The sequence below is a fragment of the Lithobates pipiens genome, unplaced genomic scaffold, assembly GCF_037356315.1.
Source record: "Lithobates pipiens isolate NorthernLeopardFrog02 unplaced genomic scaffold, aLitPip1_a1.2 Scaffold_18, whole genome shotgun sequence".
Classification (NCBI taxonomy): Eukaryota; Metazoa; Chordata; class Amphibia; order Anura; family Ranidae; genus Lithobates; species Lithobates pipiens.
This window is the reverse complement of record NW_027507758.1, coordinates 55,609,443-55,634,102: the sequence shown is the minus strand read 5'-3', so window position 1 is coordinate 55,634,102 and position 24,660 is coordinate 55,609,443. Positions and strand designations below refer to the sequence as shown.

The 24,660-nt window shown below is 43.0% G+C and overlaps 1 protein-coding gene across 7 annotated transcripts in view; it reads left to right on the top strand.

Moving 5' to 3' along the window:
• LOC143987137 (echinoderm microtubule-associated protein-like 4) overlaps positions 1-24,660 on the top strand; it is a 249,200-nt gene that overhangs the window by 154,143 nt on the left and 70,397 nt on the right. For 5 of the 7 annotated variants that reach the window (XM_077485695.1, XM_077485693.1, XM_077485697.1 and 2 more), the window contains exons 2-4: positions 3,012-3,194; positions 15,059-15,182; positions 21,514-21,678. In XM_077485695.1, the coding sequence (XP_077341821.1) occupies positions 3,012-3,194; positions 15,059-15,182; positions 21,514-21,678 (472 nt within the window). The remainder of the gene's footprint in view (positions 1-3,011; positions 3,195-15,058; positions 15,183-21,513; positions 21,679-24,660) is intronic. The other 2 variants (XM_077485699.1, XM_077485698.1) reach the window with 1 other exon arrangement.

Here is a 24,660-nt window from a genome sequence, read left to right as displayed (position 1 = left end):
CTGTATTTCACTCTGACACTCTTCCCCTTCTTAGAGGTTATTGTGAAGTCAGATCACATGACACGGAAGAGGACCGCCGTCACACAAAGTCATAAGACTCAATGTGCACCAAACTGTGTCCTGGGCAGTAAATCTCATTTTCATAGCGCACAGTTGACTTTTGGGTTGACAAAAATGTCTTTTAGGTCTAAATCACTCTTATACCCCAAATTGTGAAGTGAACCGTGAATGAAAATGCTTCCCCTTTACTCTTAGTGGAAGACTGGTTCTGTCCTCCTCCAGGGGTCTGTGCTACCATAGATGAGTAATGGCCATAACCCTCATCACAAGCAACTGAACAGACTTGTAGTGTAGAGCAGCCTTTTTTCAACCATAGTGCCTTCAGGTTTTGTCATGGGTGCCTTGGCAAGATGGCTAGAAATTGCCCAAAAATTGTATACAAGTTACACAAAGCCACCATTTCAACCTTCTAGCTGCTGGCATCCTAACAATCGATGCCATCATTGGGTTGATAAGGATGTTGGGCACCTGCACAGCATCTTTGTTTCGCCCTGCCCCTCTCCGTCAGCTCTGGGATCAGTGAGCTAAAAAATCTGAGGAAGAAAAACATTGGAATACTAGTCACTACCAGTGTGCAAAGAAATATTTGCTTTGTAGGGCCCCTTTCACACATGCGGACAGTATGTTCGTTTTTCATCCATCCGTTTGCGGATGAAATACAGACTTGCATGCATCCCTATGGAATAATGGGTGTCTGCAGATGAACATCCGCTGACACCCGATATCGTCAGTCTCCGCTATGGTCCGATTCTGTAGATGGAGGAAAATCCTATTTTTCTATCCGTCTGCAGAGCGGATAGGATGAACACGGACAGACGGTCCGTGTTCATCCAATCCCCATAGAGGAGAGCGGAGAGCTGACAGGGCGGTCCCCCGCACAGTTTTGAGAAATGCTGGTGTAGGGGGAGAGGGCCTATTGGATTGGGGAGTGCCTCGGGCAATATGATCAAACCGTTAGATTTAACCTCTACAACTCCTGTGGACTGAAGCAAACTTTTTAATTTCTCCTATGAGCCACTTTATTCTGTAACTACCGTGGTAATTTCTTAAGGTAACAAAATAATACATATACATTTGTTTTGGTAATGTTCTTTTAAAGTTTTTATTATGCAATCCAGACAAAGACAGTAAAACATTTTTTTCTAATTTGATCAGTGTGGAAAGAAGTTACAGTTGATATACATTTTCAGTTTATAGGGTCCCTTTCACACAAAGGGTCTGATCAGGTCGACCTGTCAGTTTTTCAGGTGGACCTGGTTGGATAGTCCATTCACCCCTATGGACCAACAGATGTAAATGGACTTGTGTCCTTTTTACATTCGACTACCTCTGGTCCGATCCACAAAAAAAAAAAAAAAAAAGATGGAAGGGGATTTATCCTCCTCCATCTAGGCAGATCAGATTGGAGGGCAGTCGGGAGTAAACTAACAGTGGAGTCTGTGTACTTCCAGCTGCTCATAAAGCAGAGTGGGCAAGAATGGCTCCTCGTCCCTCTCTGATCAGTGGGCAGATCACCCCTGCTGATCTCAACCAATTCCACCCTGTATAAAAGGGGCCTAATCTGTCCTGTTTAAATAGACACAGACCTTGATAGAAAACTATTGCAAAGTAATTTATAAGTAAAGTCCCTTTTAAAAAAAATAAAAAATTCTCTTTTTTTTTTTGTGTAATTCAAAACATAAAAATATAAAATACTAATCCAATGAAAAAAGTTCAAATATATGGTTTAGAAAAATTTTAATTGAAAAAATAGAAGGGAAAACGATAGATAAAAACCCCAAAACCTGTTACTCGTCATTGTATTTGGCATGATGCCTCAATGCGGACAGTTTCTTTCAAGCAAATAGTTTTTTTGTGAATCTGTGACAAAGTTTATTACCAGAAGAAGGTGCAGATAACGGCACTTCCTGTTTTTAGCTGACAATGCTAACTTAGTACCTTGCAATTAGAAGCAGCATTGTCATTGCCATGTACTCTACCCCAGTGGGGTGTTGGGCTTTCTATCAGATAATAGGCAGCCCAAGGGCCACCTGAAGGAGTGCACAGGGCAGGCTGACAGCGCTACTGATGATTGCGAGTCAGTGACTTCGTAGTCGGCCTACTAGTGGAAGTGCTGTTTTTTTTCCCAAGTAAGACTTTGCAACAGATTCACACAAAACAAAAAAAAAAAAAAATTCTTTAGTGAGTAGACAATGTACAAAGAAAATGTCAGCACATACTATTTTATGCACTTTTGATCATGTGCGTTAAAATGCAAGGGTGCAAATCAACCCTAATAGTATTTATTTTCTAGTGTGCAAGTGTGAGCATGTGTCGTATGTTTGAATCTATTCTGGGAACCATAAACTTTCCAGTTTTTAGAGGTTTTCTAGTATATTCCTTGGGTTATTTTTCATTGAGTTGCAAATTTCCATGTCTGCATCTAGATGTTAAACCGTTTTTCTGTGCATTAAAAGAAATGTATGGGAATCTTCTTTTTTTTTTTTCTCTCTCATGCTTGCCAAGGTGGATACAGCATTGGTCCCCCCACTGGCTCCAAGACTGAGAACCAATTGATCAAACATCCCCATCACTCGGCTCTCAGGGCTCTCTGCTCTGCCCCCTCCTTGCTCCCTGGAGTGCTGGGCTGTGGAGGGAGCGGGAGCAATCATCTCAGGCTCTCAGCGGCTCGCTGAGAGGCTGAGCTGGGTGACGGTTCAGGCATGTGGGTGGATCCCGACTTCATTGTCGTGATCTTGCCCAAACCTGGACTGGCTGCGTGACATTAGCTGACAGCAGGCTTCAGCCCGCCGTCTGCTGAAAACAGGTTACAGTGCAGAATGGCCTGCACTGCTGGGATCCGTAAGAGAAGTACAGCCAAATGAGCTTTAATAGAAGTGAAATGATTTAACATTTACTTAAAGCCAGTTTTAAGATGCCAGAGCTGATGTTCTCCCTGCTTTTTCCCACAGATGATAGCGTTTCTGCAGCAAGCACTTCTGATGTGCAAGACCGTTTATCTGCCCTGGAGCTGAGAGTCCAGCAGCAGGAGGATGAAATCACTGTACTTAAAGCTGCCTTGGCTGACGTGCTCAGACGCCTGGCTGTTTCCGAGGATCAAGTGGCAACTGTGAGAAAAGCACCTCCTAGCAAAGGTAATTGGAGCTTTTTACTGATGGACGCACCTTTGTTTACCGTTGAAGAAAACAGAAACGTTGGTACTTTACACAAAGCATTGGAAGTTCTCATTTGATGGCTGTAATGCAGACTCTCAGGCTTGGAAATTGGTGTTCCCAGAGTATAATCTTATCACCTAATAGAGGATTTTTTTTTTTTAAGCATAAGGTTAAAGTAGAATGCCAGCCTAAACCTAGATAGTCCTAAAAATGTGCCCTCCCCCTTACTAAAATCCCATGCATGTACCGCCACACACTGTGTTCAACTTTTTTTATTTTTGAATAGTGGAGAGGAATTAGAACTTGTCATGATGTCTGTGTCCCCATTAGGGAGATTCATCCTCTGTCCTGTTTACCATATCATTCAAAGTTAAAAAGAACCCCAACATTTTGGATTCTCCCCAGAAAAGTAATGGAGGGGGGGAATCTTCCCCCTGAGGACAGTAGTTCTGTTGACTGGGGGGGGGGGGGTGTCCCCAAGGAATTCCCTTAATTTGTAGGGATTTCCCCTTTCTGTTTGGCTATGGGACAGGAAGTGAGGGTAAATCTCCCCTTTGGGACACAGATGGCAAAAACAAAATCTGACAGAGGTTATAAAACTCCCTCCATAGTTTTTTACTTTTAATCCTAACTTGTGTACATACCTCCTTATTTTCGGGCTACTCCAGTCCAGTCATGTACCCCTGTGTCAGCCAGCAGTGGCTGCAGGGGAGAGGAGAGAGCGCTTGATGACTGGGTTATTCGGGGAGCACTGATGTAATCAGTAGCCTCATATGTCTTGGCAGTTAGCCCTTCATTCTCTCCCCTGCAGTTGCCGCTAGCTGACACAGAGGAGTCAAGTGACTGGACTAGAGCGGGTCTCAAAAAGAAGTGGAAACTTTTTTTTTTTTTTTTTTTCACACAGGTTAAGGAGGGGACTTTTTTTTTTTTTTAATACTAGTTAGGTTTACCTAACTAGTACTCCAGCAAAGCTAGGATGCAAGTATATGACCAGATCTCATTCAAATACATGTATTATACTTACTATTACCACCTCTTTTGAATGAAATCTCAAAGCTGACTTCCAGACATTTAGAGCTTATTAAAAGTCAACAAAAAATGTAGTTGCTGACTTTTAATAAACTTTCACTCACATGTCCCAGGATCCAGTGATGCGGCCGCCCGAACCCTCGGCTGTCTCCCTCATCTCTCCCGGTGCTGGCATTGCAAGTGTGGGCACCCGGCTGTGACAGCTTGCGGCTTCACAGCCGGGTGTGCACTGCGCCTTCTCAATGACCAGGCAATCTTCTGCGACCTGTGACGTGTCCCAGAAGATTGCAGGGAGGGGGGGGGATAAAAGGACTTCCACTCGGGCCGCCTAGGCGGAATTGGGAGCAGGTACCTGTCAAAACCTGGACTGTCACTGCCCACCATAAGAAAAAACATGCCAAATGTGGCATGCAATGGGGTGAGGAGTTCTTAACGCGGAGCTTCCACTTTTGGGTGGAACTCCACTTTTAAGGTACAACCATAGGCAGGACTTATATTTTATTTTTTTTCATTTTTTTTTCATTTTGGATAGAGTAAGGGAGGGTTATTTATTTTTGCCTTCCGTGTCCCCATTAGGTAGATTTACCTACACTTCCTGTCCCAAAGCCAAACCAGAAGGTGAGTAAAATTAAGGGAAACTTTTGAGGCCCCCCCCCCCCCCCCACGCCGTCAGAACTAGTGTCCCCATTGGAAGATTTCCTCTTACTGTTCTGGGGACATCTCAGAGTTTGAGATTTTCCTTTACTTTCACTTTAAATACTTTTGCTGAGACAAATATGGTAAATCTCCCTTGATGAGAACAGAGTCGGCAATAAAAACTGACAGGTGTTCTAATCCCTCTTCCCGCTGTCCAAAGCTAAAAAAAAAAAAGTAACTAAAAGTTCTGCCTTTTTTAGTTGTACTTTAACCCCTTGTAAGAGTTGCATTCTGGGTGTGTTGCCTGTGTCTCTCTGCTGTTCTCCCTCCACTGGCCACTTATTCGGTATTGCGTAGCTGCAGCTGTGAAGTGACACTAGTTATGTAATGGCTGGGAAATTGGGGAGCCCCAGCGAGCATAAAGGAGGAATGGGAAGTATTGTTGGGGCTGGTGGTAGACTTTTGTGACTGGTCTGGATTGTACCTTGGGATTTCCAAAGAATCTATTTGTAGTAGATATTTTATGGATGCTCTTTAGCTGTCATAACCTGTTCCTCTATCCTTTGTGTAGACATGGAGAACAACAATTCTTCAAAATTTGCATAGACAATATAAATGGCAAAGGGAAATCCCCAGCTCCCCAAATCTTTCGTCACCTTCTGATCAAACTCTCATGATGGGATGTTTAGCTCTGGGAACGCCATTGCTTTTTTAATTTTACTGCCAAGCCCTATTGCTGATCCCGTATTGACAGATACTGAAGCCATCCTATGAAGTGTCATATTCACTCACTCACTGCATGTAATTCCTAGTAGTATGAATGCTCCCAGCTGCTTCTGTTCTCATGCCTCCTTACCCAGAGGATTTACACCCTTTAACTGCTGCAATAAATATTCAATAAAAAGGGGTACATGAGGGTGGTGTGCTAGCTTTGAAGGCCTCAGAGTTTCAGTCATTGTAGATAGCAGGCCTGGACAGGAATTTCAACTCTAGCAGTGCCTAAAGGGCTGTTGTGTCTGAGAACATCTGTGGACTGGTTATGTCAGCATAGTAAGCCACCGTTCACACTGAATCTGAGTTTGGAATTGTGACAACTTCACTTGAAGTCACACGATTTTAAAGCCTCAGGTCAGTGCGACTTCTGGTTTGACATCTGTGCGACTTCATGTACAGATGTCTATGCAAGTCGCACCTGAAATCACAAAGTAGTGCATGGACCTTTTTTTAAAATGGTGTGGCGTGGCAAAGTCTGTCGTGCCGATTAGACAAGGTTCCATTGCTGACAATAGTATGCGACTTGACATGCGATGTGAACCTGTCAAATCACATTACAAGTCACACCGATGTGAACAGGGGGCGAAGTCCTGTTTTAATGATTTAAAAAGTCTTCCAGCTTTAGACAGCAGATGTGTTTTTGGCTGGAATACTGGGTGAAAAAAAAGCATAAAAACAGAACTTCTATAGCCACCACGTTTAGACCCCTTTCACACTGGGGCGCTTTGTAGGCGCTACAGCGCTAAAAATAGCACATGCAAAGAGCACTGAAAGAGTCACTGCTGTGTCCTCAATGTGAAAGCCCTGAGGGCTTTCACACTGGAGCGGTGCGCTGGCAGGATGCTAAGAAAAGTCCTGCTAGCAGCATGTTTGGAGTGGTGAAGGAGCGGTGTATAACACCGCTCCTGCCCATTGAAATCAGCGCAGCTATACCGCTGGCACAACGCTGCTGCCGTAGTGCTTTGCGGTGGTTTTAACCCCTTCTTGGCCGCTAGCAGGGGTAAAAGTGCCCCACTAGCGGGCAATTATCACTGCAATGTTGACGGTAAAGCGCCGCTAAAAATAGCGGCGCTTTACTGCCATCACACCGACTGCCCCAGTGTGAAAGGGGCCTTAAGCATTGGTAAGCTGCAATATATAAAATTCTTCTGTTTTTTGGTTTATTACTGCTTTGACATCCTTGAATTTCGGTTGTTATACTGAAATTATGCCAGCGATTTCCTGAAATGTAAATGCCTTCCTAGCAGCTAATTAGCCACTGGATTGGGTTTAGAAGTGGCGGGAGGGGACTTCCCAGGGCAGGGGAGAGATCTGAGATTTTTTCTTTTCTTTTCTACAAGCTACCCCCTTGCTTCTGCTTGCAAGCAGAAGCAAACCCATGCATAAGTCATGCACACGTATGTAAACTGTGTTTGCACCACACATGTGAGGTACCGCCATGAATGCTATAGACCCAGTTCAGCAGGGACCGGATGAGATTCGATCCATCTATGGGCAGGCTGGTTGTACAACCAGCCTGTCGTTTTTATTTTCATGCTATTACCACTCCACGAAAAATTAAGTCAGCAGCTACAAATGCTGCAGCTGCTGACTTTTAATATATGAACACTTACCTGTCCAGGGACCCGTGATATTGACACCCCAGGTGATCTTCAGATCGGCTCTCGGGGTCCAGCTGCTGCCATTGCCGGTAAGGGAAGCCGGCAGTGAAGCCGTTCGGCTTCACTCCTGGTTCCCTACTGCGCATGCGCGAAGTGTGCTGCGCATTCGAATTGGGCCTGGCGGAGGAAGAAAAGGGGGGGCTGAGCTTCGGCGCGTTCTCTGGAAGTGGGGAGGGGGACTTGTCAAATGTGGCACCGGAGGGGGGTGAATAAGTGCAAGTTCCACTTTTGGGTGGAACTCTGCTTTAATGCATAGAATGCAGTAAGATGGAAAACAAAAATGCCTTTTTATGACCATTTAGAAAAAATGGTTTCCGGTCCCCAAATTTTACAGCTAAAGCAGCTATTTAACATCTGTTTTCCTTCTTTCGATTTTACGAATAGCCAAAATACATTCTTTAGCGTGTGCAATAGAATTAAATCTTTATTGTATATGGTGACGGCTGTAATTTGTTTCCTGCATGGACCTATGTTTGTTCAGTTCAATCTTCCTCTTCCTCAGTGTTTTTTTGGTTTTTATTCCCTTTGGACTACAAATGTCTGGATGGGAAATGGTAACTGTACTTTCACACATTTTCTAAAGATGTATTTCAGTAAAGGATGTCACTCTGACTCAAAATATCCACCATGAAATCATTAGTGAAAAGCAGAGACACAGTATCTCTTCCTGATTGTCGTCTAACGTCAGGAAACAAAGTGACACATGTTTTATGTTTGCCAGTGTGCCTAGCTGTGAGGTTGTGGAAGGACAATGCCAAATGCTGTCCACAAAAAAGCTAAATATATATGTATAGATATATCTCTATATCTCTATCTCACTGGGCACTTTTACCACCTTCCTGCCCAGGCCAGATTTCAGGGCTGTCGCACTTTGAATTGCATTTGCCATTGCAGTCATGCAACACTGTATCCATATGACATTTTTATAAAAAAAATTTCACACAAATAGGGATTTCTTTTGGTGCTATTTAATCCCCACTTTTTTTTTGTTTTTTTTTTGCTAAACAAACGACTAAAGACAGAAAATTTTAAAATTACCCCCCACAATTTTCACAGTTATAAAAATCTTGCAAACAGGTAACTTTTTTTCTCCTTCACTGATGTGCGCTGATGAGGGTGCACTGCTGGGGAGGCACTGGTTGGCAGCACTGACTGTCGCTGCACTGATAATCAGGACACTAATGATCAGTGGAAGAAAGATACCACTCTAGGCAGAGGTTCCGTGAGACACGCCCTGTTAAGACAATCAGGTGCAAGCTCTGCAGTGGATAAAAGAGCAAGAAAAATCCTAGATGGCCACACACCGATACAACACCTTTATTGTGAGATATAAAATCCAAAGCAGTCCATTCTATGCAGAGGTAGTGGCAAATAGGTTGCTCTATACAAAATCATTGCATAGAGCAGGTAAGTATGACATGTTTTTGTTTGTTAATGATGATTATGACAAATGCTTAAGAGCCGGTTCACACTGCAGGCGAGGCGAGGCGACTCCGACTTGCCTCGCCGCGACCTCAGCGGCAACTTGCAGATGACTTCTGTATAGAAGTCAATGCAAGTCGCCCCGAGGTCGCCCAAAAGTAGTACAGGAACCTTTTTTCTGAGTCGGAGCGACTCGAGTCGCTCCTCTCAGAACGGTTCCATTGTACAGAACGGGGGCGACTTGCGAGAGCGAGGCGAGTCGTGTCGCCTCGCATCGCCCGCTGTGTGAACCGGCTCTTAAAGTTATTAAACCCACAACAGTAAAATCAGTCTGTATATGCAGCATAGCATGCTTGGTATACTCGCTGTGGAACTTAAGGGGTTAATCCTCTGCATTGTGTAAAAAGACTGTTTTATCCTGTATGCACAATTCCTCCCCATCCTGCACTGTCTGGGGAAGGCCAGCTAACACAGGCAGAGTAGCTGACCTGCACATGCTCAGTTGTCTTTTATGCTGTAGAGGACAGTTATTTATTCTCTGAGAAAGCCAGGTCACATGATATTGGCATCACACATGTGGGAGTGTGTACAGGCTGCAGTGAAAATCTTACCTGAACTCTCAGCACTGGAGAAACTGTGCAGATATTGCCTGTTGTTAAACCACTTCATATGCCTCCTTTGCATTCACTGCCCACTTTCATACCCTCCACACTTCTCTCCTGTACTTACTGCCCTCAGCACTCTTTCCTTTGCATACTGCCTGCTATCCCTCCCTCCATACTCTTCTCCTGCACATGCAGCCCCCTGTATCTTCTGCGCTTTTTTTTTTTTCCTCCACACACTGCCTACTATGGACCTACAGGTTCTTAAATGGAGCATTTCACAAATTTTTTTGGTTTTCCAGTTTTATAAAAATGTAACCTACACAAAATGGATGAAAAACTGATGTAAAGGAAATGGAAGATGAATGTTTACTGATGAGAACTGAACATTCTTCTTGGGCCCCCTCCACATGGTATGGACTCCACCAGCTTAGTGGCAAATCTGTCCACTGATTTGTGTCCACTTTATGCAGATGGGACACCGACAGTTCCTCTCTCCTCTATGGGCGGTCCGCCTGTCTGTTTACACTTGACTGCCATCTGATCCAATTCGCTAGATAGATGGGGAACATAGCCCCATCTGTCTGTTTTTTTATTGAACTGGATGTCGGCGGATATAAACAAACATGTCTGTTTACATCCGCCACTCCCTACAGGATAATGGATGGTCTGATCGGATCCGCCTCCAAAACTGACAAGCAGACCCGATGGTTTCGCCTGTGTGAAAGGGGCCTTAGTAAAAACATGACTGAACGAATGATGCTTGTGTGAAAGAGGCCTGGCCCAGGTCTTCAGACTTTACTGATTGCTGGCGGCCATTGGCTTCCACGGCTTCCAGTTGTGTGAATATCTTCTCCTGGAGGATGACTGTCATTTTTCACTACAGCTCTCCAACTGGCAAGAGGCAGGCAATTAGCAATATACTGCTGTCCGCGTCCCTGATGGAATATAAGGCTTTCCCTCCAGCTCTGGCAACATGATGGGAAGTGAGGGAAATCCTCGGTGGAGACACGGACAGCAATAAAAACCTGAATAGCTTTCAGCCTCTTTTCACTATTCAAAAAACAATGTTGTCTCTAATTCTACTTTATTGCAAGGCTTTTGTTATGAAAAAAGCTGCATCTAAATGCTGTGACCATCTATCTTTTTATCCTGAAATGAAAGGGCCCTTTTTAAAATAGTAGTTAAATCCATTAAGCGTGGAAGATGTGTTTACTACTTTGATTTCTCAGTCTTGGCTCTCCTCCTGATCACCAAACGGGTCTGGTTTTGCATTCATTTCACATCTGGTGTTTGAGAAATGCCAGTTTTTTAACTTTTTGGCTGAGCCCAGACTGCATACATTGCTAATTGTCAGGCAATGTGATATTTGCAGACTTGCAGATTACCTGTTAGACGAAAGCTGTCATTTCAGGTGATCTGCCTCATGTCTGAAAATCAGTGTTTTTTTTTTTGTTTTTGTTTTGTTTTTTCTAAACCACACACATCTTCCATTCACGGGCCAAGGTGTTGTGTTTTTCTTTTGCTATTGCACAAAGGTGTGTTTGTAGAGGTGTCGCAACAGATCAAAGACTGCTTACAAATATGCTCTGGGTGAGAAGCTATTTAATGATTTAATTATAGACACAGCACAGGTTAATACATTAGGAAGACTAGATCTAGAGTAGGGGGTTCCTTACCTGGGGTATGTGGACCTCTAAGTGGTCCATGAATGACTATCAGGGGTTCTGTGAGGGTCAGATAAAAAACAATTAAATTTACTATACAGATCTCCCTCTTGTTCCAGTTAATGGTTTTCTGTTAGAAGTGAAAGAAAATGCACCAAGCCGCTGCTTATAGCGCCAACCACTAAGCATCTCTTGAATGGTTGTTGGCCCATGTTTATCATTTAAATTTGTAGAATTTGTTCTCTGCACAAGTGCCTTCTTTTAGCACTAGCAAGTGCTGATTTTCATTTTCTAGTAGTAGTAGATTTGAACAAGATTTAAATGGTTTTAATTTGCACAAGATGATTGTATTTAAAGAAGTATAGCCAAAGCTCATTTTCTGTACTTCTCCTGTGCAGTCCTTTCTGCACTCCTGTGACCCATTTTCAGCAGACAGCGGGCTGAAGCCTGCTGTCAGCTAATGTCACAGAGCCAGTCCAGGCTCGGGCAAGATCACAACAATGAAGTCTGGATCCACCCACATGCCTGGATTGGCGCCGAACTCAGCCTCTCAGCAAGCCGTTGAGAGCCTGAGCCGGTCGCCCCCTCTACAGCCCAGAGCCCCAGTGAGCGAGGGGGGGCAGAGCAGTGAGCTGTGATAAACGAGAGATTGGCGGTGTTCGATTGCTCGGTGCTCAGTGTTAGAGGTGCTGGGGGACAGATGCAGCATCAGACCAGTGCTGAATCCACTAAGGCAAGGTAGGTATGATTCTTACAAAAACAAAAAAATGCATCTTTTAATTTTTGTATTGGTGTCCATTACTTTTTTTTTCATGAATAGTGCATTCTTTGTTGGGATTGTTTACTTTTATGCAAACTTTGTGTTTGTCATATGAGGAAATCAAATTTCAATAAAATAAAGTACATATATTGCATGTAAAGTTGTGTTTATGGTCCGTAAGAACCACTGATCTAGAGCCACTTTTTTATGTTTTTAGGGGTTCTGTGAGGAGGATTGGTAGATTTACACTCTTATTTGTCCTGGTGACCTTATTTTGGAGGGAGAATCCTACATTTTACATTGCACTGGAATAGAGGAAAAAAAAGCTCTCAATGTGGATACTTGTGTGGGTGACCATTAAGAGGCTTTCCTGTACTGTGGAGAGATTTCAGCTCACTTCTGTTGTCACTTTGATATTGAGTATAGGGAAATTTCTCTCTGCTGCATTTTATATTTTTTCCCCCACGCAATGCAATGGTGTGAACTGGACACACAGGGGATGGGGGGGGGCGTGCTGCCTTGTTTTGCAGTGGGACTGTGCTGGAATAGCTGCCAAACGCAGTCCCACCATACCTGATGTGAATGGCCCCATGGAGTAGGGAATTGTGGAAAGGTAAACACCCAGTTGGGAGAGTACATATTATGGAAGAAGGCAGGGCCTGTCTCAGCCCATCAGGCTCCAATCCACAATTCTTGAAGTTTTCTTTAAATCTGAGTAAAGTGTACGCATTGCCTACCATTCAGTGCATTGGAGAATAGCTGTGAAGTAATCGATGAATACAAAGTCCTCATGGTGTTGTATGTGTTGCTTAGGCAATAAAAAATGTAAGGCTTGTTCTACTCTGGTGCTGCAGAAACACTATTTACTAATTTCTGACATAATTTGGACTATGAGCTCATGCACACGGGTAAAAAATATGCCACTGCTTGAGGTGTCTGCCATATTTTTTTTTTTTTTTTTTTTTTTTTTATGCCATTGAAAGCACCTCTAGGTTATCTTTATGTTCAGTAGGTCGTTTACAGGTGTATTTTAGAGCTGCTTTATTCCCCAAACCAGAGAGAAGTTTTCCAGCATAATTGTATCCCTGTACACACAAGGCTTCTAAACGCCCGCTTATGTACATACATTTTTATTCTAGTGTCTGGAATAAGTTAATATTCTAGCCAGTAGATTGACTTTTGCTCATACACCTCTAAACACAATGCACACTTGCGTACGTGCCTAAAAACATGGCAGTGATGGCATTGGAGGCGCTTTTTTGGCAGCATATTTGTTCATACGCCTGTGTGCACAAGCCCTAACATACTCCTATTAGACAAAGAAAAAATAAAAGCCTTACTATAATTTTGTTATAGAAGAAAGCTATCAGTCCTGGCTTGTTATAAAAGCAAGCATAACAGCAGGTAAAATTTATTAAAGAAGGCTTTCCTCTTTTGAGGGGAAGGTTTGCTCGCCCTTCCAGTCGAGCCTCCACCGGTGCTGTTTAACTACTTTTAAAGACTGCCCACCACAGATATACGGCAGGGCAGCTGTATTGCACGAAACGACGTACATGTATGTCATTTCATGCAGTAGACAGTGGGAGTGCATAAGGGTAGCCAATCGGCGGGATCTGCCAATCGTTTACCCAGAGAGGCAGAGCGGCGATCTGCCTATGTGGACAAGACAGATCGCTGTACTTACAGGGGAGAACACAGTGATCTTGTGTACCTGCTAAGCAGGAACACGGATCTCTGTGGTCTCCCAGTCAGTCCATCCCCCACACAGAAAGCATCCCCTAGAGACACACTTAACCCTTTGATGGCCCCTGGTGTTAATCCCTTCCCGGCCAGTGTCATTAGTACACCATTACTGGTAAAACAAAAATAAAGCATCCATAAAAATATCCCATAGTTTGTAGACGCTATAACTTTTGCGCAAACCAATCAATATACGCTTGTTAAGATTTTTTTTTTTTTTTTTTTTAACATAAAGTTTATTTAACCATAAAAAACACAATTAATACAATCCAGAATCAGTACAGTTTAGCCAGACATTGTAGCACAATCAATAACCCTGTTCTTTATCAAATACATACACAATCAACCGGGGTATTACTGTGGGGCATAGCCCACTCTCAGCCCTTGCAGCCCGTCAGCATCTAGCGTGCAAATATAACAATTGATTGAAATACACCACCAGAGGGGGGGGGGGGGAGGGGAGGGGGGGGAGAGGGGCAAAAGCCCGCCATGTCCCCCCCCCCCGCCCCCCACGACCGCCACCCAACAGCCCCAGGCCCACATCAGGCCCGGTTAATCCGGAGAAGAGCACCCGGCTACCCAATAGTCAGTTGTTTAGCCTCTACCCATTCCGCCCATATTCTATCAAACTTCCCTGGGCAATTCCTCCCCATGTAAGTTAATTTATATAAAGGCAGCGCATTATTGATAAGTTGCAGCCAGAGCTGCTTGGTGGGGGGTTGAGCTTGATTCCATTTCAAAAGAATAGCCTTTCTAGCATACATAGAGGTGTAAAAGACAAATGGCTTTTTCCGCTGGGGAGCCTCGATGAAGGAGCATATACCCAGGAGGAGGGGGATTGGACTGCTGGGTACATTCAATTGCCCTATAGAATTGATGTCATCCAGGAGTTAAGATTTTTTTTACCAACATTTTTTAACAGAATACATATTGGCCTAAATTGATGAAGAAATTCAATTTTTTAAAAATTTTTTTATTGGATATGTTTTTTAGCAGAAAGTAAAAAATGCGTTTTTTCAAGTCTTTTTTTTTTGTTTATAACGCAAAAAATAAAAACTGCAGAGGTGATCAAATACCACACAAAAGCTCTATTTGTGGGGGGGGAAAAGACATCAATTTTATCTGTGTACTGCGTCACACGACCACACAATTGTCAGTTAAAATAACGCAATACTGTATTGCAAAAAATGGCCTGGTCATGAAGTGGGTAAAACCTTCTAGGGCCAAAGTAGTTAAGGTGAGCAGCCGAGGAACTCAAACCTCCACCTCCTGGAACCCTTGTTCAGCCTACTTCAGTCTGGTCATTTTTGGGAACCTTTCGCAAACCAAGTTGGAAGGTTTGCGTCATGCAGCATTCGGAATCATTCTGAAAAGCAGTAAGGGGGGTTGAGGAAGGAGACCCCCAGCTCCATGACCTGTTAATGGAAACCAGCATTGAGAAAATGTGTAGGCTTTCGTTTCTGAACTCTGCTTTTGAAAATGTATCTATTTTTCCAAGATACAGGTTTTATTGTGCCAAATACTTAATTGTGTTTTAAATTGTTTTTCCCAGGTCCTCCAGCACTACGTGAAGCCCTTTCTATGTCTTGTATTACCAATGGAGGAGCTGGAACCAGAAAACCAACCCATACTGCGTCTGTTGCTAGAAAAGATACATTGGCATCAGCTGCTAAAAGGTATTTACCATCTCCATGAAAAATGAAAGACCTGAGATGCTGAAGGTTTTAATAGTGTGGTTTACTTTGAAGCTACAAAACTGAAATTTTTTAAATGTTATTGTTAAAATGTGTGTCTGGGCAAAATATTATATTTATTCATCTTAAGACCTAATGCACATTGAACGTTCTAAAAGCGCCAGTAGAATTCGCTGTAGACATAGAATGTGTTTTTTAGCGTTTGTGGAAGTATAGTTATGCTTAAAAAGCTATAAAAAAAACCCGCAAAGGCTTTTGGCTCAAAAACGTTAAACGCGGAATAGCTGCATTTTCAGCGTTTTTTTATTGTTTTATTAGAGTTGGAGTATTCTACATTTTGAAAAACGTTTTCAAAACCACTAGTTCTGGGTTTTTTTCCAGCCAAAAAGCATTGATAAAAGCCTATGTGTGCATGGACACATGGGATAACATGAGTTTACTGGCTGCAGAAAAAAAATTAATGAAGCCAAAAAAGCCACTGTAAAAACGTCCAGGGTGCATGAGGCCTAACTGTTCATACATGGTGATTTCCCCATGCTTCGTCTCTTAAAAATGCTGCAAATACAGAAATCTTTGGAGTCTGGTGCATTGATGCAGGCGCTTGTATCAATGCTCCAAGCCCATTAAGCCCTAGTTCACACTGATCCAATGTGGGAAACGCACAAGATTTGCTGCGTTTTCCCCGCATCGCACTGCTTCACAATCAAATGCAGTTTATGCGATCTGCTGCGGGTGTCAATGTTAGATTATCGACACCCCGAAAAAGATAGTAAAATGCTGTGCGATTGCCAGGATTGCATTACATGGGTGTGAACGCCCATGCAATGCGATTCAGATGTGGGAAATTAAAGGTCCTGAACCATTTTGTTGCAGATGCAATGTGCGTTGAACCATACAAAATGTATGGCTCAAAATCATACCCCACAGACATCGCAAGTGATGTGCACAGGAATATGGTGTTTTCCACGCACCAGTGTGAACCTAGACTTAAAGTGGTATGCTCCCTGTTCAAAATTTAAAGTAGTGGAAATCACAGTGGCCCCAACAATGGTTTAAGGTGGAACTAATTAGGGTTATAAGCCCTGTCAGTTTTTTTTTTTTTTTTTTTTTGTTTTTGTTTTTTACCCCATTGGGGAGATTTGCCTTCACTTCCTGCCAGCAAAATAGGAAGTGTGAGAAAAGTTCTCAGAATTGAGGGAATTCCTGGTTGTTACCAGAACTAGTATCCTCATTGGAAGATTACTCCCCTTTTTCCTGTTCTGAGGAAAACCCCAAATGTGATTCTCTCTCACTTTTACTCTGTGATAATGGTAAGCAGGTCAAACGTGTGCCAACTCTTCGAAAACTTAGAGTGCAGAAAGACTTAAATGTAACCTGTCTGTTTTTCATAATCTCCCTCTCTCACTTTACTCTAAAGTCTTAGTAAGTTAAGAAGGGCAATTTATGTTTTCCATGCATTGTGCCACAGGCCACGTTTATGTCCTAATGTGGCTTTTAAAACTAAAAGTCCTGTAATTATATGTATTAACCAGCACAACCCTCCTGTGTTGGCCCCTCTGATGCTGGTTATCTGCCTCTAAAAGCTTAATTTCTTAAGGGCTTAGGAGCCAACTTCAACTCTTAGAAGTAAGCACCACCTACAATCCCAATTTGTAATGGAACTACCCCTGTAGGTTATCTCATTGGATAGTGGGACAGTGGCTGGGATTTAGCTTTAAGGATGAGGCTTCACACCAAAGTCAGATAATACTAGTAAAAAAGGGTGCATCCTCCAAAAAAGGTGCAAAGAAAAGTGCTTTCTGGTTAGGAAAATCGTATAACCTACGGTATGTAAGCGTACATTTAGGGGGGCCTATTTATAGCGAGTGTACTACTATTCAATCTAAAATATACTCAGCCTTACCACTTCAAACCTTGATATTTTGCATCCTACTTTTAAAACTCAGGCCGTGGTATGTCGCATAGGGGTTTCTTTACTAAAGCTAGAGAGGGCAATATTCTGCAGAGAAACCAACGTGCTTCCGGGTTTTATTGCTAAAGCTTACACAAGCTGAGGTTAGAAGCTGATTGGTTTCTCTGCATAATTTACAGATTTTGCCCTCTTTAGCTTTAGTAAATAAACCCCATTGTTAGTCTGGTTGAAAAAAGACACAAGTCCATTAAGTTCAACCAATAAAGGGGTGAGGGGGAGACATCATACAATCCTATAACCACAGTTGATCCAGAGGAAGACAAAAGTGCTGTTTGTTTTTGTGGCGCCTTGGCACTGTTTTAACTGCACTTTTGCGCAGCTTTTCGGCCGCTAGCGGGATGCATTTTACCACCCCCAAACAAGATAAGTCCAGTTTTGCAGCACTTTCAAAGCACTGCCTATTCATTGTAATAGGCAGGGCATTTTGGGAGCGCTAATTACAGTGCTCTCAACCTGCTCCAGTGTGAAAAGACACACTGTAATATGAGAGGCTTTTTTCGGGAGGCTTTGCAGAGGCTTTCTAGTGTTAAGTGCTTGAAAAACCGAGCCTAAGGGAAGGTTATAACCCCCTGTTTATTTATTTTTTTGCCATCTGGGTCCCATTGGAGAAACTTCCCTGCATTTCCTGTCCTATAGCCAGAAATTTGGGAAGAGGAAAGATTTTCCCTCTATTACTGTACTGGGGACAACCCAAAATTTGGGATTTACTTTTACTTTCGATGGTAGTGGTAACATGACAAATGGTAACATGTCAAAGGCCTGTTTCACACAGGCTTCAGCTTGTATGAGCTGTATGAACAGCAAGCTTTGACAGATTTTGCAGAGCTTTCAGCAAGCTTTGTTGAAGGTACCATTCAACTCCAGTTTGCTTGTATGCGAGTACAGAGATAGGTGGGAGCAATCTCCTGGAGGGGGAGGGCAGGTGTAAGGTGTGTTAATGAGGTCAGCTGCTGAACTATTTTGTGACTCTGAGGCCCCTTTAACACAGGCTTTCTGAACAGGTTTGCCTGTCAGTTTTTCAGGCGGACCTGATCAGTCCCTCCATTCACTCCTATGGAGCTGCGGATGTCGGCGGTGTCATGTCCTCTGACACCCGCTGTTATCCCTTCTGTTTGTGAAATCCAGATGGATGGTGACCCTATTTTCCATCCATCTGGCAGATGGGATCAGATGAAAATAGAAATGTGGTCTGTTTTCATCCAATCTCCCCATAGAGGAGAGCTGGGCTCTCTGACAGGTCCGTCTGCATATTGAGCGGAGATAGACCTGTCATCTGCCTGCTCAGCAGATCAATCCCCACGTTGAGCAAAGCGGAGTCCGCCAGGGTGGACCGCCTGTGTGAAAGGGCCCTTAACGGTTTTGCCCACCTAAAGGGTGGATACCAGGAAGTAATGGAGGCACTTTCTATACAACAAACTGGAGGTTGATGTAAGGACTGTCCTACGACCTATATAAAGCTTTTTCTTTTTCTACAAAAGTGGTACATTAACCCCTTCCTGCCACTGCTGCTTCCTGGCCCTTAAAGTGGATCAAAATTCTGGGAGATGGAGGGGATCTTTCCGATCATGTGACCGATGTAATTGTTAAAGCAGTCACATGATCAATCGTTTTCAATCACGTATGCATCAGGAGCGCCTGCCAATTGGCTGCATATGTGTGCAGCTGCGTGAAGAGGTTAATGGTGTATATGGATATATAGGGAAGCTGCAATTTAGAAAAAAAATTGCCTTGTTTTCTTTATATCCCACAATGTGTTGCTTCCAGAACGGTTAGTTGAAGAGCAAAGAGAAAAAAAAATAGATGTAGATGTATGTGTGTGTATATATAATTTTTTTTTTTTTACTTTTCAAACCAATTTATAGAATATTTTTAGGTTTATACTATGTGGTATATACTATATAATACGGGGTCTTGGTTGATGTGTATATATATTTCCTCCCCTTTTTGGCGTGTAATTTTTACACATCTGAGCTTCAAAGAACAGCATGAAAAATGATTAAATTGGAGTTGCCTCACTATTTTATCCTATAAGAAATTCCATCAAAGCTAGGTTTTGATGTTCGCAAGTACAAAGTAGCACTCCATTTAATATTTATGAAAAATGTACATTTATTATCAGTTTACAGCTTTATTGACACATACAGAATTCATTATTCAAATTACATTTTGAAAAATAAGTAGATCATATTTGGGAAATAAAGTATTTCACTAATTTTATGTTTGTAATACTGCAGATGAAGCATTGGTGTGTGTTGTTTGTTTTTTTTTTGTTTTTTTGTTTTGTTTTTCTGAACCAGACTTTAGTTGTTTCTATCTAGTTTGAAACCTTGAGGGTCCGTCCATTCACATCTACCTTATGTGCTGCCTTAATGTATGCATTTTCAGGCATTGTGCATTAAGTGGCATTGCTCACACAGGCACCGAATGGAAATGTGAACACTTCAGCTTCAGTTTAAAAAATTCTTGTGTGGTGTTGAAGATAAAAAACAAAAACAAAAAAAAAACATTTTATTACATTTAGGATGGGGAATACTGCAGCATACACCAAAGAAAGGCTTTCCTTATCTGCATGGGGATGCACAGATGTTCATGCATTCCTGTGCAGGCAGTCCCATTTATGTCAGTTATTATGCAGCAACTGCATGGACAGCGCCTCTGCTCCCACATTTACAGCTGTGAATGGCCCAGAACACAGTCCATTTGCATTTGGGGTTGAGCACCTGCACAGCTGTTAAATTTGGAGCAGAGGCCATTTCCATGCAGCTGCTGTATCCCAATTGAAATGGGGATGTATATACAGAAGACCTATGCATTTCCATGCAGTCTAATAACAATCTTGTAACATACGCATCCAGGTGCAGAGGAGGATTGCCATTATTCTCTATTTATATCGCAGTGTCCTGTCAACCATGTCCTGGGGCATTTAATCATCAAAGTATCTACTGTGGCCGGGAAGCGGCGCTCTGCTGTTATTTGGGTATAGGATCCTGGGAAGATTTTTATCAAAGCCAGATGGAAGTCATTTGGGGGAAGTTTAAGTCCACTTATCCTCCTATTCCTCCTGTGTTGAACTGTATTGTAATTGTTTTGTCCCCTTTATATTGTAAAGTGCTGCGCAAACTGTTGCTGCTATATAAATCCTGTATAATAATAAAAATAGTAACCTCATACGAAAAAAAATTTCTCCAAAAATCATCCACATCCACTTTTTAATGGATCTTTGTTTTTATTTTTCTTTAAATTGTTTTAGGCCTCGTGCACACTGGGTGCTAAAACTCCACTTTTAATGACCTCCTGCCCACCATATAGACAAATGGCGGTGGGTGGGGTGCTCTGTTCTGGGATGACATTGCCCCAGTCTCTCCACGTTTGCACACCCGCGGCAGGCGCACTGTGTCACTGGGACACTGCTCAACCCCCCATCTCAGTGAAGAGCCAATGACATGGCTATTTATCCATGTGATCAGCTGTGTCCAATCACAGTTGATCACATGTAAACAAGGAAATGCCAGTTATTGCCTCTCCTCGTCTCACACTGACAGTGAGAGGAGAGTCAATCGGAGGCATTTCCCCACAGCAGAGACCTGTGTAGATTATCAGGGTTCTGATCATCAGTGCAGCCCCAACCGTGCCCATTGGTGAGGCCATTTTGTATTTTTTTATATAAGTGCCACCTTATAGATCAGTGCTGCACATCGGAGCCACCTATTGGTGCCCATGAGTACTGCTTACTAGTGCTTCCGCATCAGCACACATCACTGAAGGAGTGTGCAGTGGATATGTTTCAAAGTTTTCTGACAAACAAATTTTTATTTTTTTTTGCAATAAATAAAAAACACAGCGGTGAATGAATACCACCAAAAGAAAGATTTGTGTGAAAAAATAAATAAATGTAGTTTCAATGACAAATGTGCGGTTGTGCAGCACTGTATCCAAAGTGCGACAGCGCGGAAAGCTGAAAATTAGTCTGGGCAGGAAGGGGGGTAAAAGTGCCCAGTATTGAAGCTGTTAAAGGTGTTTGACTTTTTCTTAAATATTTATTTTTTTACCTCTAAATGCCCCTCCATTTTAGCCTGTGTCCATGCACGCATACAGTAGGGGTTTTACAGGCCCACAAAAAAATTGGAGCGTTCCGGCAGAAAAAAAATGCCAAATGCATGCAACATGTAACACGCCTAATTACTCCTTTACTTTATGTACAGAAGCCCTCCGGTGTCACAGATGATTTATTTGTGGTTTTGTGACATTCTGCTACTCCATTACCATTTTTTTTATTTTTTTATGTCTCCTTATATTTCATTGTCAATTGTGTTTTTATGTTGTTTTCATTTATTTTTACAGTAGCACAGAGAAAAAGAAAGAGAGACCCCAAGGCGTCAAAGAGGAATCAAATACAAATGATCAGAGCCCATTAAATCAGGCATCTCCTTCTCCCCAACCTTCCCCACAGACCAGCCAAACACACAGGCAAAATCAGGAAAGCAGAAACGCTGCTTCAACCAAAAGGTTTATATCACACCGAGGAGGGTACAAGTGGCAAGAGTTGTAATGATTAGTCTGTGTTGTCATCCGCAGTGCCAGACTGGGGAGGGGCGCAGTGTCAAGTAGCACTTTATCTGAGAGCTGTTGCTGTCTATCCAAGAGCAAATGTGTCTCCGCATTGCCTATACAGTGTCTTTACAGTGCCTGGCTGAGATCGCTATTGCAACAGCAGACAGAAATTTTGCTTCTCTACAGGACTTAAATTGCTTTGCTTTCCAGCTTTTGCAAAAATATTAGAGGAGAGATGGGAATATACATTGCTTATACAGCCCAAAATTTTAACATTGGAAAAATTAGCATTTTTTTTGTGCCAAATGTTTTGACACCCCTTGCCCCCCACTTTCATTTAATCTACCTGTAAACACACACTTGTTTATGTGCAGTGATGAAGAGATGTTTACGAGGTCCTCTGAGCTCTCGAAAAACATTTTGATTGGTTACCATCCACTTAAACTGGTCCGTGTGTATATATAATATAACTGAGACTGGGAAATTTGCTTAGGGGGACAAGGACATTTGCATGCAGTTTAGTGTTTTCTCTAAATGGTTATGGAAGGTAAATGAATAAAGGTGGATTCATCTTGTAACCACAACAATATCCTTAACTTTTTTCCCCAAAACCCTGTCTTCAAATGTGTGACTAACAGTGAATGTTTTCTACATAAAAGGTACTTGGTGTCTCAACATTGCAGCTAAATTACCTGAGCAGAGCTCCACAAGTGTAATCTGTTCTTATACTTAAACTGGAAGGAAAGGCTTGCTATTGACTCCATGCAATCGGTTACACCATATTAGTATGTCGATATGTGTAAAAGGTGTTACTTTAGGCCCCTTTCACACACACGTTCCAATCAGGTCCACCTGCCAATTTTTTTAAGCGGACCTAATCATAACCGTCATTCTTCTCTATGGAGCAGAGGATGTAAACTGATGTCTGTTTACATCCACATACATCCAATCCACTAAAAACAGATTGATGGGGATCTGTTCCTCTTCCGTCTAGTGGATCGGATGGTAGTCGGGTGTAAATGGACAGGCGGGCTGTCTACATTCAACTGCCCATTGAGCAAAGAGCTGCATAAGCAGAGCAGACCCGGGACCTTTCAGCTGCTTGCTCGGTGGGGATCTTTGGCCAGATCCCCCACTGAGCTAGCTAATCGCAGCCAGAGTCTGCCCTGTGTGAATGGACCTTTAGAGGCACACTTGCAGCTCTCCAGTCACTCCAGAAACCCAAAGAGTCTAGGGCAGTGATGGCGAACCTTGGCACCCCAGATGTTTTGGAACTACATTTCCCATGATGCTCTGGCACTTTGCAGTGTACTGGAGCATCATGGGAAATGTAGTTCCAAAACATCTGGGGTGCCAAGGTTCGCCATCACTGGTCTAGGAGGATAGGAGGTAGTGATGCACATTTCTTTTGGAGCACTCGTGAATAAGGAAACTTGTGCATCCTCATTAATGCGAAAACATAGGGCATCACAGATGGTGCTTGGCCGGGTGGGACAGGGGAGGGGACAGGTGGGGTGAGGCTGGTCGGAGCTGTACCATGATGCTTACACAGGCAACGGTTCCAGGTAATGCCTGTGGTCAGCCACATTTGGCTGAACTGGCACACTTTTGTTGGTAGAGTGAAGGAGGAATGATTACTTGTCTAGATCAGGGGCCTTCAAACTTTCCAAATAAAGGGCCAGTCTACTGTGCTTCAGAGTTGAGGGGGGCCAGACTGACTAATGGAAATAGAACATGCCCCGGCATTGGTGCACAATTCCCCAGACATGGTGGGGAGGAAGAAAGCCCCATCTTTGGTGTCATTGGGTGGAATAGAGCCCCATCTTTGGTGTCATTGGGTGGAATAGAGCCCCATCTTTGGTGTCATTGGATGGAATAGAGCCCCATCTTTGGTGTCATTGGGTGGAATAGAGCCCCATCTTTGGTGTCATTGGGTGGAATAGAGCCCCATCTTTGGTGTCATTGGGTGGAATAGAGCCCCATCTTTGGTGTCATTGGGTGGAATAGAGCCCCATCTTTGGTGTCATTGGGTGGGGTAGAGCCCCATCTTTGGTGTCATTGGGTGGGGTAGAGCCCCATCTTTGGTGTCATTGGGTGGGGTAGAGCCCCATCTTTGGTGTCATTGGGTGGGGTAGAGCCCCATCTTTGGTGTCACTGGGGGGGGTAGTGCCCCTTTGTAGGTGTCACTGGGGGGGAATAGTACTCCAAGGGCTGGATAAATGCAAGCAAAGAGACACATCCAGTCCGCAGGCCAGTTTGGAGACCTCTGGTCATGATTGGACTATTGTTTTTAATCAGACACTCGGAAATTATAATAATGCACAATATAACGCATATAGTTAAGACATACTAACCAAGGGCAGGTTTTCATTTGTAACTGAAATTCCACTTTAAGACCCTGTTTAGTAAACACTGATTCCAAACTAGACCAATCTAGCTGGCGCTTGGCCTTGGAGGTATCTAGTCAGTGTTTTTCTGCCCTAGGTGGTTAAACTTTATTGGCACCTGACTGGCAGAGCTACTGCACCACAACACGATACCTATATTTTTATAGAGATACAGCTCATGCCAGAGATAAAAATATTGGTCAGAAAGCCATCTGTTCGATGCATTTAATTTAGTTCACATATTCTGCACTGTCCACCCCCCCCCCCCCTTTTTATTTTTTTTACTGTATATTTATTGCTATGATCTGTTTATAATAGATTTTGTGGTGAGTAATATTACATTTGGAGACAGTAAGTTGTAAGAGTATTGGAGAGGTAGATCTCAAGTGTGGGAGAGTTGATCTGTAAAAGGGCTGTAATGGCAATGATCTTCAGCAGTCTGTGACCATGTCCTCTAGCAGTGTGCTCAGTGTTGAACAATCCCTTCTAGCGTGTCCTCGGGCTCAGTCCTGTTAAGAGCCTCTAAGTATGCTGAGAATCTTTACTATAA